Below are 15,763 nucleotides of genomic sequence, written 5' to 3'. Positions count from 1 at the left end.
TTTGTCACTCTGGAGATTTAATTCAATTGCCATAATAGACTTTTTTTTTTTTTTTTGCGGTACGCGGGCCTCTCACTGTTGTGGCCTCTCCCATTGCGGAGCACAGGCTCCGGAAGCGCAGGTTCAGCCGCCATGGCTCACGGGACCAGCCGCTCCGCGGCATGTGGGATCTTCCCGGACTGGGGCACGAACCTGTGTCCCCTGCATCAGCAGGTGGACTCTCAACCGCTGCGCCACCAGGGAAGCCCCATAATAGACTTTTTAAAAAACGCTAGACAATTTTTTAAGCTGTCTGATAAAAGATCTACATTAAGTTCAGATTTGAAAAAATTTCCTATTAACAATGACATTGTTTAGATATAAATTTCAACCATGTTTAAGAGTACTGTATAAGGAACCAAAACATACCTGGTTTTGGTAAGCAACTGGAGCATACTGCTTATAAATTGGAGCTAATTCTGTAGCCAAACTCTGTAAATTATCTTCAAGGTTTTTTTCCTATAGGAAGAGACAGTCCATAAAAGTTGTTTCATAATAACATATAAGATGAGTGATGAGTTTATTATATAATGTATGAAAATGAATTATACATCATTGCTGATGTGTGGTTGATGCATGGTTCATACTTACCCAGATAAAAGAGGTGCCATAGAAAATGACATGGATTGTTTTCATAAAATCTAAACTATTAGTCACTGTTATGCTTGAATTTAGTCTTTTGAAATTAAAAGTCTATGTTATCAGCTAATGAGAAATCTAACTGGTGTTAGAGGTAAGTTGCAAAGCTGCTCATGTTGTTAAAAACAAGAACCATATTTCATATTTATTCAATAGTACAGGGCACTTGAAGTAAATCAAGACAATTTTCCTGCTAACAAGTGGAGACTTGGAAGAATTCTGACAGTGAAACAAGTTTCTACAACAGAGATGGGAGAGCAACACACATAAGGCACATACTGTGTTATCAGATCCTGTGTTAAGAGCTTCAAACGTAATAAGTAGGCAATGGGCTGTCTAAAACCAGTGTTTTCTTTTCTACACAGGAATGGCTATAAATTGAGGAAGATCTGATAGAACTGTGGAGAAGCCTTAACACCATTTCAAGATTCTAGATTCTAATGACAGTAGAAACATGTAAGATTTTTTCAAAGGAAAACAGTCATGACAAGAATATTAAAAATGTCACTGATGACAGCATGAGGTTCGAAGGAGAGAAAGCAGCCTTTGGCAACAATAGTTGGAAAACCATTGTGGTAGTTTTTCAGAGATGATTATATCCTAAACCAAGTCAGAGACTTGATAAATGATCAGTCACATCTAAGGAAGACAAGTGATGGAGAACTGACAGCAAGGATGAATGAAGGACTTAAGAAGGTTTGAAGGCTTCCGCCTCATTTGAGATTTGGTGGATGCCTAGAACTCAGGAAGGAAGCCTTCATGTGGACCAGGTCACCTCTGGTATGAAGCAGACTATTATAAAAACCAAAGCCAATATAGACATAGGAAGTTAATTCTTGAGTGCTTTTTAACAAGCCTCAGTCTTGGCAACTGCAAAGCATCAGTGATAATCCTTTTGGTTTCCTACTCATTTATGTTGGTGCTTTCATTGAAAAGGATATTCATGTATATATAGGATCTATATCTAGATTGCTCTGTTCCATTCATCTGTCTAATTATGTATTCGTTACTCAATGTAGCTTAATAAATATAGTCAGGGAGGTCAGACCCCTACTTTAAAAACACTTCCTAGCTATACTCACACATTAATTATAAATTTGAGGAAAACTTAGGAATTATTATTTAAATGCCTATTAAAAAGACTTTATTATATTTTATAACACTTGAAATATTGGGTGGGGTAATTGTGTTTTACTGCTAATAGAGTATTAAGAATCATTCAGTGTCACAAGTCAGACTGGGCAATTTGTCATCTTATGGAATATCTCATTTATTATGTGGAAATGAAATAAAGTAGGCAAATAGAAGCTAATTAAATGAAAAAATAGATGATTATTAGTATCATTTTTGAATGTAGGTTCTTTATTCATATTGTAAAAATCCTGACTTTCTAATGGTTTCATTAGAATGAATATGTCGGATAGAGATTTCTTATCAGATCTTTACCTAATGGGGCTCACACCTACATCCCTCTGCCCTTCTCACCCTGTACTTCATCTCTAGGACCATCTTCTCCACATCAATGCCTACAATTACCACCTGGACCACAGATCACCCCTTGAGCTTCAGGTTCTTATTAATGACCTGACAACCTCACTTGGATTTCTCTTAGGAATCTCCAAGCCAGTGCATCCAAACTGAATTAATAATCTGCCTTCTATAAACCTGGTCCTGTTTCAGCATATCCTATGTCAAGGAATAGTACCTAATTAAAAAAAATCTTTCCAGAACAACCACTGCTTATCATTTCTTCTGTCACAGCCATATTCTAAGTCACTACTATTCCTTCCCTGGACTGTTCTCAAAGCTAGCCCATCTTGCTATACCAACTTTTGGCCAACTCCAATCCACAGAGCAGCCAGAGAGATCCCTTTTTAAAAAGAAAAGTTTAATTATATCACTCTCTGCCTTAAAAGTCTTCAATGATCTTCCAAAATTCTTGACATGGTTTACAAGGTCGCTTTATGCACCTCACTTTCCCTTGCCTGCTGTGCTTCACTGGCCTTTTGTCAGTTCCTGGAAAGAGGAATGCTTCTTCCTGTATTATAAACACTACATAAACATTACTCATTGTTAATAATAACCATAAGCAAAAACTGACCTTACATTCATTATATAACAGAGTTATTTGTTATAGAATAAAAAGTTAACAGTCATGTCAATATAAATAATATATTTGTATACTAACAGCTTTATCAGATACTTATTTGGAAAAAAAAATTTTAAGGGAGAATTCACATCTCATTATCAAGTGTTCTGACCTTTGAACATGGTATCTTCTCATTATCAGGTATTTTATATGTCTTTTTAGCAATTTTTATAGTTTTCTCCCTAAAGTTCTGATAAACTTCTTGTCAGATTTCTTCTAAGGTACTTTATCTGCAAAGGATAGTCCTCTGTCTAGAGTCATTTCCTTCTTTTATTACAGTAAATGGGAACTCTAGAAAAACCAAATAATTTTGACTGCCTCTTTAAAGGGATTATTTATTTATTCTGAGCTTTCCTTGTATGTTATATTCCTTGTATTATAGATACAATTAGATTAATTCCTGCTGTTTTATCGATTCCTATTTATCCTGTATCCTAATGATTTTTTAAATAAATTTTATTTATTTATGTATATATGTATGTATGTATGTATGTATGTATGTATGTATTGGCTGCGTCGGGTCTTCCTTGCTGCGCGAGGGCTTTCTCTAGTTGCGGTGAGTGGGGGCTACTCTTCGTTATGGTGCGCAGGCTCCTCACTGCGGTTGCTTCTTTTGTTGAGGAGCACGCACTCTAGGCACGCAGGCTTCAGTAGTTGTGGCGCGCGGGCTCAGTAGTTGTGGCTCGTGTGCTCTAGAGCACAGGCTCAGTAGTTGTGGCTCACGGGCTTAGCTGCTCCGCGGCATGTTGGATCTTCCCAGACCAGGGCTCGAACCCGTGTCTCCTGCATTGGCAGGCGGATTCTTAACCACTGCACTATCAGGGAAGCCCCTAATTATTTTTTAAACTAACCTTGCTGACTGATGAATGGATTTTTTTCCACCACTAGTTCAAATGTTATAAATTCTATTCATATTCATCTAAAAAATTTTTAAACATACACTTCTCAAATATGTTTTTCTGACAATATCTAGAGCAGTGTTTTCCAAGCTGTGGGTCATGACTCTTTAGTGGGCCATGAAATCAGTTTAGTAGGTCAAAACTAGCATTTAAAAGAGAAATAAAATTTCATAAAAAATATTTTACTGAATCATAGTGATCCTCAGCAATAACTATATAGGACATATTAACTTTTTAATATCTAAATATTATTTTTGCTACATATAATAAGGCGAAGTTTTGTTTTATTTATTTACTTGAATATATATATGCGTGTATAGTTGTTTGTACTATAAAATGTTTTTTACTCGTGGTCACAGCACAAAGTTTGAAAAACACTGATCTTGGAGTTAATCAGTATCTAAATCCTCCCAACTCCAAACAAAGCATAAAACATTACCACACTTAGTTTATATAGGTGCCCCACCCCCTCCCACTACCTACCCACCCCTGATTTGATAAGAATATTGAATTATACTTATTGTTATTTCAATTAAAAAAAATGTAAGTACTCAACTTATTTAAACTTAACAGTAAGGTTGACTAATTTCTTTGCTCACCATGGCCTCGTGTTCCGGACAGATTGGTTCCGGTTTCATATATCTTCTTTCTGGATTACGTCCTTTAGTAATTCTTTCATAGTAGTGCTGTGGGTAGTAAACTTACTGAGTCTTTGAAATGTTGGCAAATAGCTTTATTTATTCTTCCTACTTTGGCTGGGTATAAAATTCTAGATTTTTTTTTAACAGTGATTCTCTTTGGGGTTAGGGGAGAAGAAGGAGGGAGCCAGGGACAATTGGAATTTGGGTTGATAGTTAAAGACTTTACCTACATTATTTAGAATTTTAAACTATTTTCATATATATATATATACATATAGTTACTATTTTGTCACTACTTGTTAATATTTAATTTTTTTACGATTAAAAATTTTTTTAAAGGAATGTACTTATATATTCATTGTAAAATTCATAAGTAAAAAGGACACTTACGTGTAAGGGAGAACTTGGATCAATTCTAAATCTTCTAGGACTTGGGCTTCTACCAAATTTGCAGCCATTGAAATACATACTCCAAGAACAGCCAAAAGAGAAGGAAGCTCCGCAAGTCTCTGGATCAATTCCTTGACATGTACAGGTACGACTGTAAGATGGTAATTGCAAGGGAATGAACTGATAAAGTAGGACAATACCTCAAATAGAACATTTCAGGTTCATATAACTATAGAAGTATAGATGGATAATGAAATGATTTTAACACATCTATTTTATTACTTATTTAAAGTAGTGTTATGTTAACAACACAAGGCTAACTGCACTTGAATATAACTAAATCTTCAATTGAAATGTTTGTTCAAGATTGTAAATACAAATAAAAGGCAACAAACTATACAGATCTGATATATCCATAACTTGTTTGACTTGGAGATGTCCAAGGAAGGGAAATAAAGGGCCTGGATTTTAATCCAAGATTGGTTTCCTGTCAGAAGTGAAAATTAAAGCATCTCATTATCTCTTTGGACTTCATCCTTCCTTTGTAAAATGACATTGATATACTCCTGTGAGGACTGATTAAGGATAATATGTGTTGTATGTGAAATCACTTTGTCAATTTTAAAGAAAGCCTTTATAAATGTCATGAGAAAAAATTGAGGAGGAAGCTTGTTTCGTTCAGCGACTGAGTAATTTTATAACCTTGGGGGCATTTCTGAAACCCCAAAATGACTCTATACTAAGGATGACAATGATAAGAACATACACACAAAGATGTGAAACCAAAGAAGGAACGTACACCCTTGTGGTTCCTATTTGCATAATGCTTGAAACTTCTAATAGTACGGAATTAGTACTTATATGACTTAAAAATACAAACAGGGACGTCCCTGGTGGCGCAGTGGTTAAGAATCCCCCTGCCAATGCAGGGGACACGGGTTCAATCCCTGGTTCGGGAAGATCTCACATGCCGCGGAGCAACTAAGCCCGTGCGCCACAACTACTGAGCCTGCACTCTAGAGGCCGTGAGCCAAAACTACTGAGCCCACATGTCACAACTACTGAAGCCCGCGAGCCTAGAGCCTGTGCTCCACAACAAGAGAAGCCACTGCAATGAGAAGCCCATGCATTGCAACAAAGAGTAGCCCCTGCTCGCCACAACTAGAGAAAGCCCACACGCAGCAACGAAGACCCAGTGCAGACAAAAATAAATAAATAAAATAAAATTACTTAAATTAAAAAACACACGTTTTTAAAAAACAGTGAGTAAAAAGAATACAGAAATTTAGAGATCAAAACTGTAAGTATTTTTGGACTCCCCTGGTGGTCCAGTGGTAAAGAATCCACCTTACAATGCAGGGGATGTGGGTTTGATCCCTGGTCAGGGAACTAAGATCCCACATGCTGCGGGGCAGCTAAGCCCGGGTGCCACAACTACTGAGCTCACACACCTCAACTGGAGCCGGCGTGCCGCAAACTATAGAGCCCATGTGCTCTGGAACCTGCGCGCCACAACTACAGAAGAGAAGACCCACACGCCACAACTAGAGAGAAGCCTGAGAACCACAAGGAAGAGTCCGCGTGGCACAACGACAGATCCCGCACACCTCAAAGAAGATCCCACGTGCTGCAACTAATACCCGACACAGCCAAAAATAAATAAAATCTTTAAAAAAAAAAACTATAAGTATTTTTAGTTGTGAAAGTCAGGAAAATGCCTGATATATTTGAATGTAAAAAGGATCATTTAAGACACTATGAAGGAAAAAAAGGAAGGAGGAATAGTTCAAATATTCTAACTTCCACTAAGATGGAATATATGCTTTTAAAGGGGCAAAAGATTACAATAACTTGAAAAGGAAGAAAAATAGGATATAAATAGGATCAAAGAAGGTAAATTTGAAATTGCAGAATTTCAAAGAAGTTGCCAAACAAGTAGAAAAATGTAGTTTAACTCTTAATTAACTGTGAGACCTAAAAGTTTCTGTTAAACAGTCAGCATCACCAATGATGAGGCAAATAGACTTAAAATAGCTCGTAATATTATGGCCTGCCAATAATTCCTGAATTGAATTAAATCAGGAAGAAACAATCCTACAATCCAACATTGAGCAACAGTCTACAAAATTAGCCTGTCCTTTTCAAAAAGGAAATGCCACGAAACACAGAAAAAGACTCAGATAAAAGGATTAAGAGACCCAAAAGACAAAACAACTCCATCCATAAATTACGGGTAGGGGAAAATTAGTATGAAGTATTACTGGAGAATAGATGATATTTGAATTAGAGAATAGCATTTTATCTAAGTGAAACTTCCTGGTTTTGATAATTGTACTGGTGTTAAGTAAGAGAATGTCCTCATTCTTAGAAAACACCCTCTGAAGTATTATTTAGGGGGAAAAGTCATAAAGTTTGCAACTAGTTCACAAATTATTCTGAAAGAAAGTATAGAAAAGCAATAATGATAATAACATGTAAGCTTATGTGTGTGTGTGACCATGTGTATAAGTGTATGTAACAAACCGTTAACATTTGTGGAATCTAGGTAAGGGGTATATAAGAGTTCACTGAAATATTCTTGGATCATTTCTGTAATTATAAAATTTTTTTAAAGTGATAGGCTGGATCTACATTGAGTGATATAGAATAAAACTATTTATGAATTCTTGGGAAAAATAAGTTTATATGTATATCATTTAGAACTGTTTCTATACAAGAGGTATTTTATTATTGTGAATCCACATAACAAAATAGAAACATTAAAATGATGTGTACAACTAATATGTATAAAATAGATAAGTAATAAGAAACTGCTATATAATAAATAAAATAAAATTCAAAAAATAAGTGATGTATACATACTTGGGATTAGGAAGATTAACAAAAATATAATGAAATGATTTTAAACATAAAGGAATGTTCTGGAAGGTACACAAATAATCTTGTGTGGAGGTTAGAGAGTGAATGATATATATTTTGTTTATAATTTGTATAATGTCATTTCTTTTAAAAAAGAAAGAACTTTATGAGGAAAACTACACAAAACACTCTTGAAGAACATAAAAGTAAACTTTAACAAATGGAAAGAAAAATCATATTATGGGACTGGAAGATTCAATATCATAACAATGTCAGTTTATTCTAAGTTAATTTAATGCAATCCCATTAAAAATACCATTAGATTTATCTTAAAACTAGACAAATTGATTATAAAGTTCATTTGGAAGCACAAACATAAAATAACAAAGAAAGCCTTGAAAAAGAGCAAAAATAGTGAGCTAGACTTACCAAATATTAAAATATATTATAATGCCTCTATAACTTAAAAAATGTGGTACTAGTACGTGAAAAGACCAGACAGTGATACAGAATTCATATAAAAGAGAGGACTCCATTATATACAGTTTTTGTATAAGGTAGTATTTCAAATCAAGGGGAAAAGAAGTACTCTTTAGTAAGTAGTATTGGGATAAATGGAAAAAAGAATAGAAATGGATCTCCTCTTCCCACTTCTGTCCAGCATAAATTTGAAATGCATCAGAGATTTACGTTTTAAAAATTTCCAATTTCAACAATAAAAGAAAACATGGGTGAATTATTCTATAACTCACGTGAGAGAAAAATGTTCTTAAATACCGCTCAGAATTCAGACACAATAAGGCGAAAGATAGATACAATAAATTACATTAAAAAGAAAACGTGCAAAAGGTGACATAGCAGAAGTAAAAAGACAAATATCAAAGTGGCAAAAGCATTTGGAATTAAATCGCAAAGGGAGAGAAAAAATGAACACTCCTTTTGAAATAGGGGGTAGAATAATTAACAGATGGCTGACCATAAAAAAGGACAAAATAATGCTATTTGTAGCAACATGGATACAACCAGAGATTATCATACTAAGTGAAGTAAGACAGAAAGAGAAAGACAAATACCATATGATATCACTTACATATGGAATCTAAAGTACGACACAAATGAATAAACCTACAAAACAAAAACAGACTCACAAATATAGAGAACAGACTTGTGGTTGCCAAGGGGTGGGGGAGTGAAGAACTGGGAGTTTGGGATTCGCAGACGCAAACTGTTATGATATAGGATACATAAACAACAAGGTCCTCCTGCATAGCACAGGGAACTATATTCAATATCCTGTGATAAACCATAAATGGAAAAGAATATGTATATATATACATATATATATATAACTGAGTCACTTTGCTGTACAGCAGAAATTAAAAACAACATTGTAGGGCTTCCCTGGTGGCGCAGTGGTTGAGAGTCTGCCTGCTGATGCAGGGGACGCGGGTTCGTGCCCCGGTTCGGGAGGATCCCACATGCCGCGGAGCGGCTGGGCCCATGAGCGATGGCCGCTGGGCCTGCGCGTCCGGAGCCTGTGCTCCGCAACGGGAGAGGCCACAGCAGTGAGAGGCCCGCGTACCGAATAAAAACAAAACAAAACAAAAAAAAACAACATTGTAAATCAATTATACGTCAACAAAATTTAAATAAAAAATAAACAAATGGCAAATGCTCTTAACCATATGAAAAAATACTCATTCATAATATGAAAAATTCAAATCAACGTAAACTGATGACATTTATCCTCTATTAGATGGGCAAAAACTCAAGTTTGACAACATTGGAAAACTGTAGAAAAACAGATATTCTCTTACAGTGCTATAGGAAATGCAAAATTGTACACTTCCTTATGGAGGAGCTGTTCCTTTATAGAAAAACCTCTCTCCTCCAGACTCCAGGGGTGAGAAGGATCAGGTACCAAAGAGAGAAGCAAGAAAAGAATATTCTAAAGGAGAATATCCTAAAATGGTCTTAACCCACTATGAAACCAAGTCTCTTGTTAAAGAAATGTTCACTCTTTAGTTGCACAATACCTAAAATTCTGTTCTCCCATATAACATATGTAGTTGGTAGTTAATTTAACATGATATAATAGACTGAATGGCAAAACAGTACAAAACAGATTTGATTACTTTTCATTGAGAGTGCATCTTCGGTCTGTGGGATGACCATTGTATGACTTTAGACTTTCCGTAAGCTGCGAGTACAATTTGTCAGCCATTGGAAGAGGGATGCCGTCCCATACCATGATGAGCACCACCATCACAGCTGTTGGACAGTGGTGGCCTGCACGCTGTCGAACGAGACAAAGAACTTTCTCTTCATCGCTGCTTCTTCTTAAAACCTGCCAAAGCAGAATGCATACATTTATGGAAAAAAAGAAACCTAATGTTGAATGCAGTGGATATTGTTTTTAAAGCTCTGCATCATTACATTCTAGCTTTTAAAAAATTTCTATTTCTTAAAGGGTTGAAGCCTATAGGACCTTCAGGTATTAGACTAGCTGCCTCCATACAACTCATCACAGGGTATCCAAGGTTACTTGACTAACAAACAACAGGCAGAAATCTGTGGAAACAGTCTGTGTTTTATCTCACTGTTGATACAGTATTGCAAAACAGACAACAGAAGATCCCATGGGAAAGAGCCTAATTAACTCATCTGCTCTTCCATAATTGCCACAACAGGACAAATCTAGCTAGATAGAAATAACCTAGTACTCCCAGCATTAAAAATAAATTCTGAGCGCTGTATTTAGCATCTGAGGAAAGTTATTGATGTTTTCCTTGGGCAAATGGTTTTGCCATACAGAATAACTAATACATAAAGCAATACTCCTGCAATTCCTGTGATTTCTTTCCATGCTATCACAGGGATTTATCATACCCAACTTATCATAAGATTAAGGTGGTCTACCTGACATGGAGAATGCAAATTACAACAATTCATTTTGAATATTTATCCTTTTATCTTACACTGCATCATAACCATGAGTTGCTAAAAAAGGATTCCTAAGTATTTAAAATACTGCCCGGTGGTCCTAGTGTTTATCCTAGTGTTTATTTTTTTAAATTACATTAAAATATTGACATCATGTAAAACCATCCAACTATGTTTAAAAGTCCCTCCATATATCACAAATTTACAGTGAGACTGATCACATTAATCAGTAAATGATGACACTGCCCACCCCTGTGACGAGAATGGAGCACCCAATAGCATAATTAATATTCTATTTTTGTTGCTATAATATTACAAATACTTGAGATGAAACTTCTTAAGATGTTAGTTACCCAATATCACTTTCTTCTGTCACTCCAGATGGTTAACAATCATTGCTACCAAGGCATCCCTTGAGTAGAGTTGGCTTTAGGACCTTCCCCCTAAACACAATTACGTATATTAAAATTTTTTTCTATATTTATATGTCCTTTAACAGCCAAATAAGAATACATTTGCTTTCAAATAAGCTCAAACGCAAAATGATATATTGTAGCAAACAAAATTACACCAGATAATCTTCATGTTGTCACACCAACAAAGTTATAGTGATCCAGTCTTTGTGTGGGAAACGCTAAAATGCTTTGTATTCATTGTATTTGTGCCTTTGTCAGATCTTGCATACTTCCTTCAGTGAATAATGGAAAATTAAACATAATGAGTCTTTAAATTCAGATATAGGTTTAATAAGCTGCTTAAGTATTGCTATGATATGGATATTTATGTCCACCCCCAATTCATAAAATAAATCCTAAATCCCAACAATGGTATTAATAGGTGGGGCCTTTGGGAGGTGATTAGGTCATGAGGGGAAGCTCCCATGAGTGGGATTAGTGTTCTTATAAAAGAGACCCCACAGAGCTATGCAGCCCCTTTTACCATGTGAAGACACAAAGAGAGGAGGGATCACCAATCATGCTGGCACCCTGATCTTCAAGTTCCAAACCCCAGAACTGTGAGATATAAATTTCTGTTGTTTATAAGCCACCCAGTCTGATATTTTCTCATAGCAGTCTAAAAGGAGTAAGACAAGTATTAAACCTGTATAAGAACTTTGAAAACTATAAAAATATTATTAAAAGAAATTAAAGAAGACCTAAACAAATGAAGAGAGATACCATTTTCATGAAAGAGTAATTATTATAATGACGTCAATTTCCCCGAAATTGGTTTCCAGATTTGATACAATTCCAATCAAAACCCTACCAGAGGGACTTCCCTGGTGGCACAGTGGTTTAAGAAACCACCTGCCAATGCAGGGGATACAGCATCGATCCCTGGTCCGGGAAGATCCCACATGCCGCAGAGCAACTAAGCTGGTGCACCACAGCTACTGAGCCCACGCGTCTAGAGCCCGTGCTCCGCAACAAGAGAAGCCACAGCAATGAGTAGCCCCCGCTCACTGCAACTAGAGAAAGCCCACGCAGCAACAAAGACCCAACACAGCCAAAAATAAATAAATAAATAAATTCACATATATATATAAAACTCTACCAGAATTAGTTTTGTTTGGGGGTGGAATTGACAAACTTGTTGCAAAGTTTATATGGAAATGCAAAGGACCAAGAAGTGACAAGGAACAAAGACAGAGAAAGTGATTTACCAGGTATCAAGATCTACTGTAAAGTTATAGTTATTAAGATACTCTAGTATTAGTGCAGTGACAGATAAGGAAATCAATGGAACAAAACAGATCCATATAAATATGGTCACCTGACGTATGACGAAGTTGACACTGCAGTGAAATGCAAAAATCAGTCTTTCAATAAATGGTACTGGATAGACATCCATATGGGAAAAAAAAAAAGAATCTTGATGCCTACTTCACACGAGTGACAAGTTATATTTTAGATCTAACTATGAAAGATAATCATTAAGTTTTTAGAAGAAAACACCTTCAAGACCTGGAATAGGTATAATATTTTAAAATAGATTACTAAATTTAATAATCCTAAAGGAAAAAGTTAAGAAGCTGGAATATATTAAAATTAAGAACTTCTGTTTATCAAAAGCATTAACTAACAAAAGATTAAGTATAAAGGCAATCAATACAGTGGGAGACATAGCTGCAATATATATAATCGACAAACTATTCTTACCCAAAATATATAAAGAACCGCCTCAAATGAGTAATAAAAGCAAAGTAGAAAACTGGCTGAAAAAATTAAATAGGCTCAACACAAGACAATATCCAAACAGATGTTGAGCATACGAAAATATGCTCAACATTATTAGTCATCTAGCAAAGTAAAAAAACTTAAAAGCACTACATATGTGGGTGGGGTTATAAAACGGTGTAACTGCCATGGAAAACAGTATGAAGTTCCTCAAAAAATTAAAAATAGAACTACCATATGACCAAGCAATCCCACTTCTGAATATTTATACAAAAGAATTGAAAGTAAGGTCTGAAACAGATATTTGCAAACCCATGTTCATTGAATCACACAAAGGAATATTATTCAGACTTAAAAAGTAAGGAGGGCTTCCCTGGTGGCGCAGTGGTTGAGAGTCCGCCTGCCGATGCAGGGGGCACGGGTTCGTGCCCCGGTCCAGGAAGATCCCACATGCCGCAGAGAGGCTGGGCCCGTGAGCCATGGCCGCTGAGCCTGCACGTCCGGAGCCTGTGCTCCGCAACGGGAGAGGCCACAACAGTGAGAGGCCCGCGTACCGCAAAAAAAAAAAAAAAGTAAGGAAATCCTGTCATGTGGCAAATGGATGAACCTTGAGGACATAATTCAAAGTGAAATAAGCCCGTCATAAAAAGACACTTTATGATTTTACTTACAAATCATATTCAAAGTCATAGAAACATAAAGTTGAATGGTGTTAGGGGCTAGGGTCATAGAAAAATAGGGAGTTGGTTTAAGGGGTATAGGGTTTCGGATTTGCAACATGAAAATGTTCTGGAGATCTGTTTCACAACAATGTGAATATACATAAAACTACTGAACTGTACACTTAAAAATGGTTAAGATGGTAAATTTTACATTATGTGTTATTTTACCACAATAAAAAAGAGAGGAAAATCTTCTTAAAAAAAGCACTACTGACCCAGGAGATTGTCTAAAATGGAAAAGATAGAAAATGTCAAGTGTTGATAAGAACGTAGAGCAACTGGAACACTGGTACATTACTCATATGAGAACGTAAAAAAATGATAACCACTTTGGAAAACTATGTGTTAGTATCAACCAAAGCTGCACATATGCATATCCCGCCCCCTCAGCAATTCCACTTCTAGGTATATAACAAACAGAAATGTATTCTTATATTTCCTAAAGATAACACCACTATTGATGACGACCCAAAACTGGTAAAAACCCAAATGTTAACCACCAGAAGAATGGCTCAATGAGATGAGAATGATCTACAGTTACAAGCAACATGGCTTAATCTCACAATTATAATGCCGTGAGGAAGACGACAGAAGACATATGCAGAAGAATACATATTAGAAGACTGCATTTACATAAAGTTCAAATCAGGCAAGATTAATCAATAATGTTAGAAGGCAGGAGAGTGGTTACTCTTTAGGGAGTAGCTAGTGACTGGGAGGGTGCAAGAGTACTCCTGTAATATTGACTGCTGGTTACACCAGTGTGTACACTTCAGAAAAATTCTGTGACCTTAGGGATTTCTGAAGTCTTCTGCATGTATATCACACTAAAATTAAAAGTGTACCTTAACCTAAATTTAAAACAAAAAACAGAAACTGCTTAGTCATTTACTGGCTCAGGACATTGTAGCAATTTTATTAACCTTTCTATAGTAGCACAGGCCTCGGATCTAATAAATATTACCCACTATTTTATGTCTCTTTATTACTGCATACTTGGCTTCTGAGCACAGAACTCAGCTTATGGGAGGCTCTCATCAAATATTTGTTGAACGAACCCACAAAAACCCAATGTGGTTGCATTTTATGAAAATTTCAAAACCAAGTGATACTATTAATAAGACGGAAACTCTCATTTCAGAAACAGATTTTAAGTGATACAAATAGTCTAAATTTAAAAACTTTTGGAGATAACCACACTTTTTTGGTAACTGGAACAAGTATTGATTGGTAAGCTATTGAAGCTGGGGCCTCATGACAGACTCACTTTATAAATTTATTTGTTTTATTTTATTTTTGGCTGCATTGGGTCTTCATTGCTGAGCGCTTACTTTCTCTACTTGCGGCGAGTTGGGGCTACTCTTCATTGCGGTGCGTGGGCTTCTCATTGCAGTGGCTTCTCTTTGTTTCGGAGCACGGGATCTAGGCACGCCGGCTCCGTAGCTGTGGCTCACGGGCTCTAGAGCGCATGAACGGGCTTAGTTGCTCTGCGGCACGTGGGATCTTCCTGGACCAGGGCCCTGCATTGGCAGGCGGATTCTTAACCACTGTGCCACCAGGGAAGCCCGACACTCACTTTAGATGGTAAATGATGCACCCAAACATCTGAGTAATGTAATGATCATGACTACTATCCTGTCACTTTTTAATATTTATTCTTATATTACATGTTATGCAATTGTTATATCTGTGAAACATCACACATTCTTTTAGGACTTGTGCTAAAATCATAACCCAAATTGAATAATGTTGGAATGAAGAATGTTTAAAATAAATGGCTGTTGTAAATACCATCCACTTGTCTTTTTTTTTTTAATATGTATTTATTTATTTGGTTGCATCAGGTCTTAGTGGCAGGTGGGCTCCTTAGTTGCGGCCCACCAGCTTCTTAGTTGTGGCAGGTGGGCTCCTTAGTTTCAGCTCGCATGTGGGATCTAGTTCCTGACCAAGGATCAAACCCAGGCCCCCAGCATTGGGAGTATGGAGTCTTAACCACTGTGCCACCAGGAAAGTCCCACCATCCACTTGTCTTTTGATATCAGCTTTATTGAAACATAATTTAAATATCACGAAATTCATCCTTTCAAAGTATGCAATTCAATGGTTATTTGTACATTCAGAGTTGGCCAACCATTACCACCAATATATAATTTTAGAACATTTTCCTTCTCTGAAAAGAACCCCATTAGCCCTCATGCCAAATTTCTCTCTTTTCTTGGCCACCATTACTCTACTTTGTATTTCTGTAAGTTTTGCTTGTTTGGGACAGAGGATATCCTCTAACATGTGACCTTTTGTTTCTGGC

The 15,763-nt window shown here is 36.3% G+C and overlaps 1 protein-coding gene across 3 annotated transcripts in view; it reads right to left on the bottom strand.

The window, feature by feature from the left end:
* TET1 (tet methylcytosine dioxygenase 1) overlaps positions 1-15,763 on the bottom strand; it is a 124,888-nt gene that overhangs the window by 10,369 nt on the left and 98,756 nt on the right. For 2 of the 3 annotated variants that reach the window (XM_029201204.1, XM_029201205.1), the window contains 4 exons: positions 9,752-9,963; positions 4,758-4,908; positions 4,326-4,412; positions 409-498 (listed from right to left, as the gene is read on the bottom strand). In XM_029201204.1, coding sequence (XP_029057037.1) covers positions 409-498; positions 4,326-4,412; positions 4,758-4,908; positions 9,752-9,963 — 540 coding nt within the window. The remainder of the gene's footprint in view (positions 1-408; positions 499-4,325; positions 4,413-4,757; positions 4,909-9,751; positions 9,964-15,763) is intronic. The other variant, XM_029201206.1, reaches the window with a different exon arrangement.

Source organism: Monodon monoceros, unplaced genomic scaffold (genome assembly GCF_005190385.1).
Source record: "Monodon monoceros isolate NGI ecotype Baffin Bay Population unplaced genomic scaffold, NGI_Narwhal_1 Super_Scaffold_4, whole genome shotgun sequence".
In the NCBI taxonomy this organism is placed as follows: domain Eukaryota; kingdom Metazoa; phylum Chordata; class Mammalia; order Artiodactyla; family Monodontidae; genus Monodon; species Monodon monoceros.
This window is presented reverse-complemented; position numbering and strand designations above follow the sequence as displayed.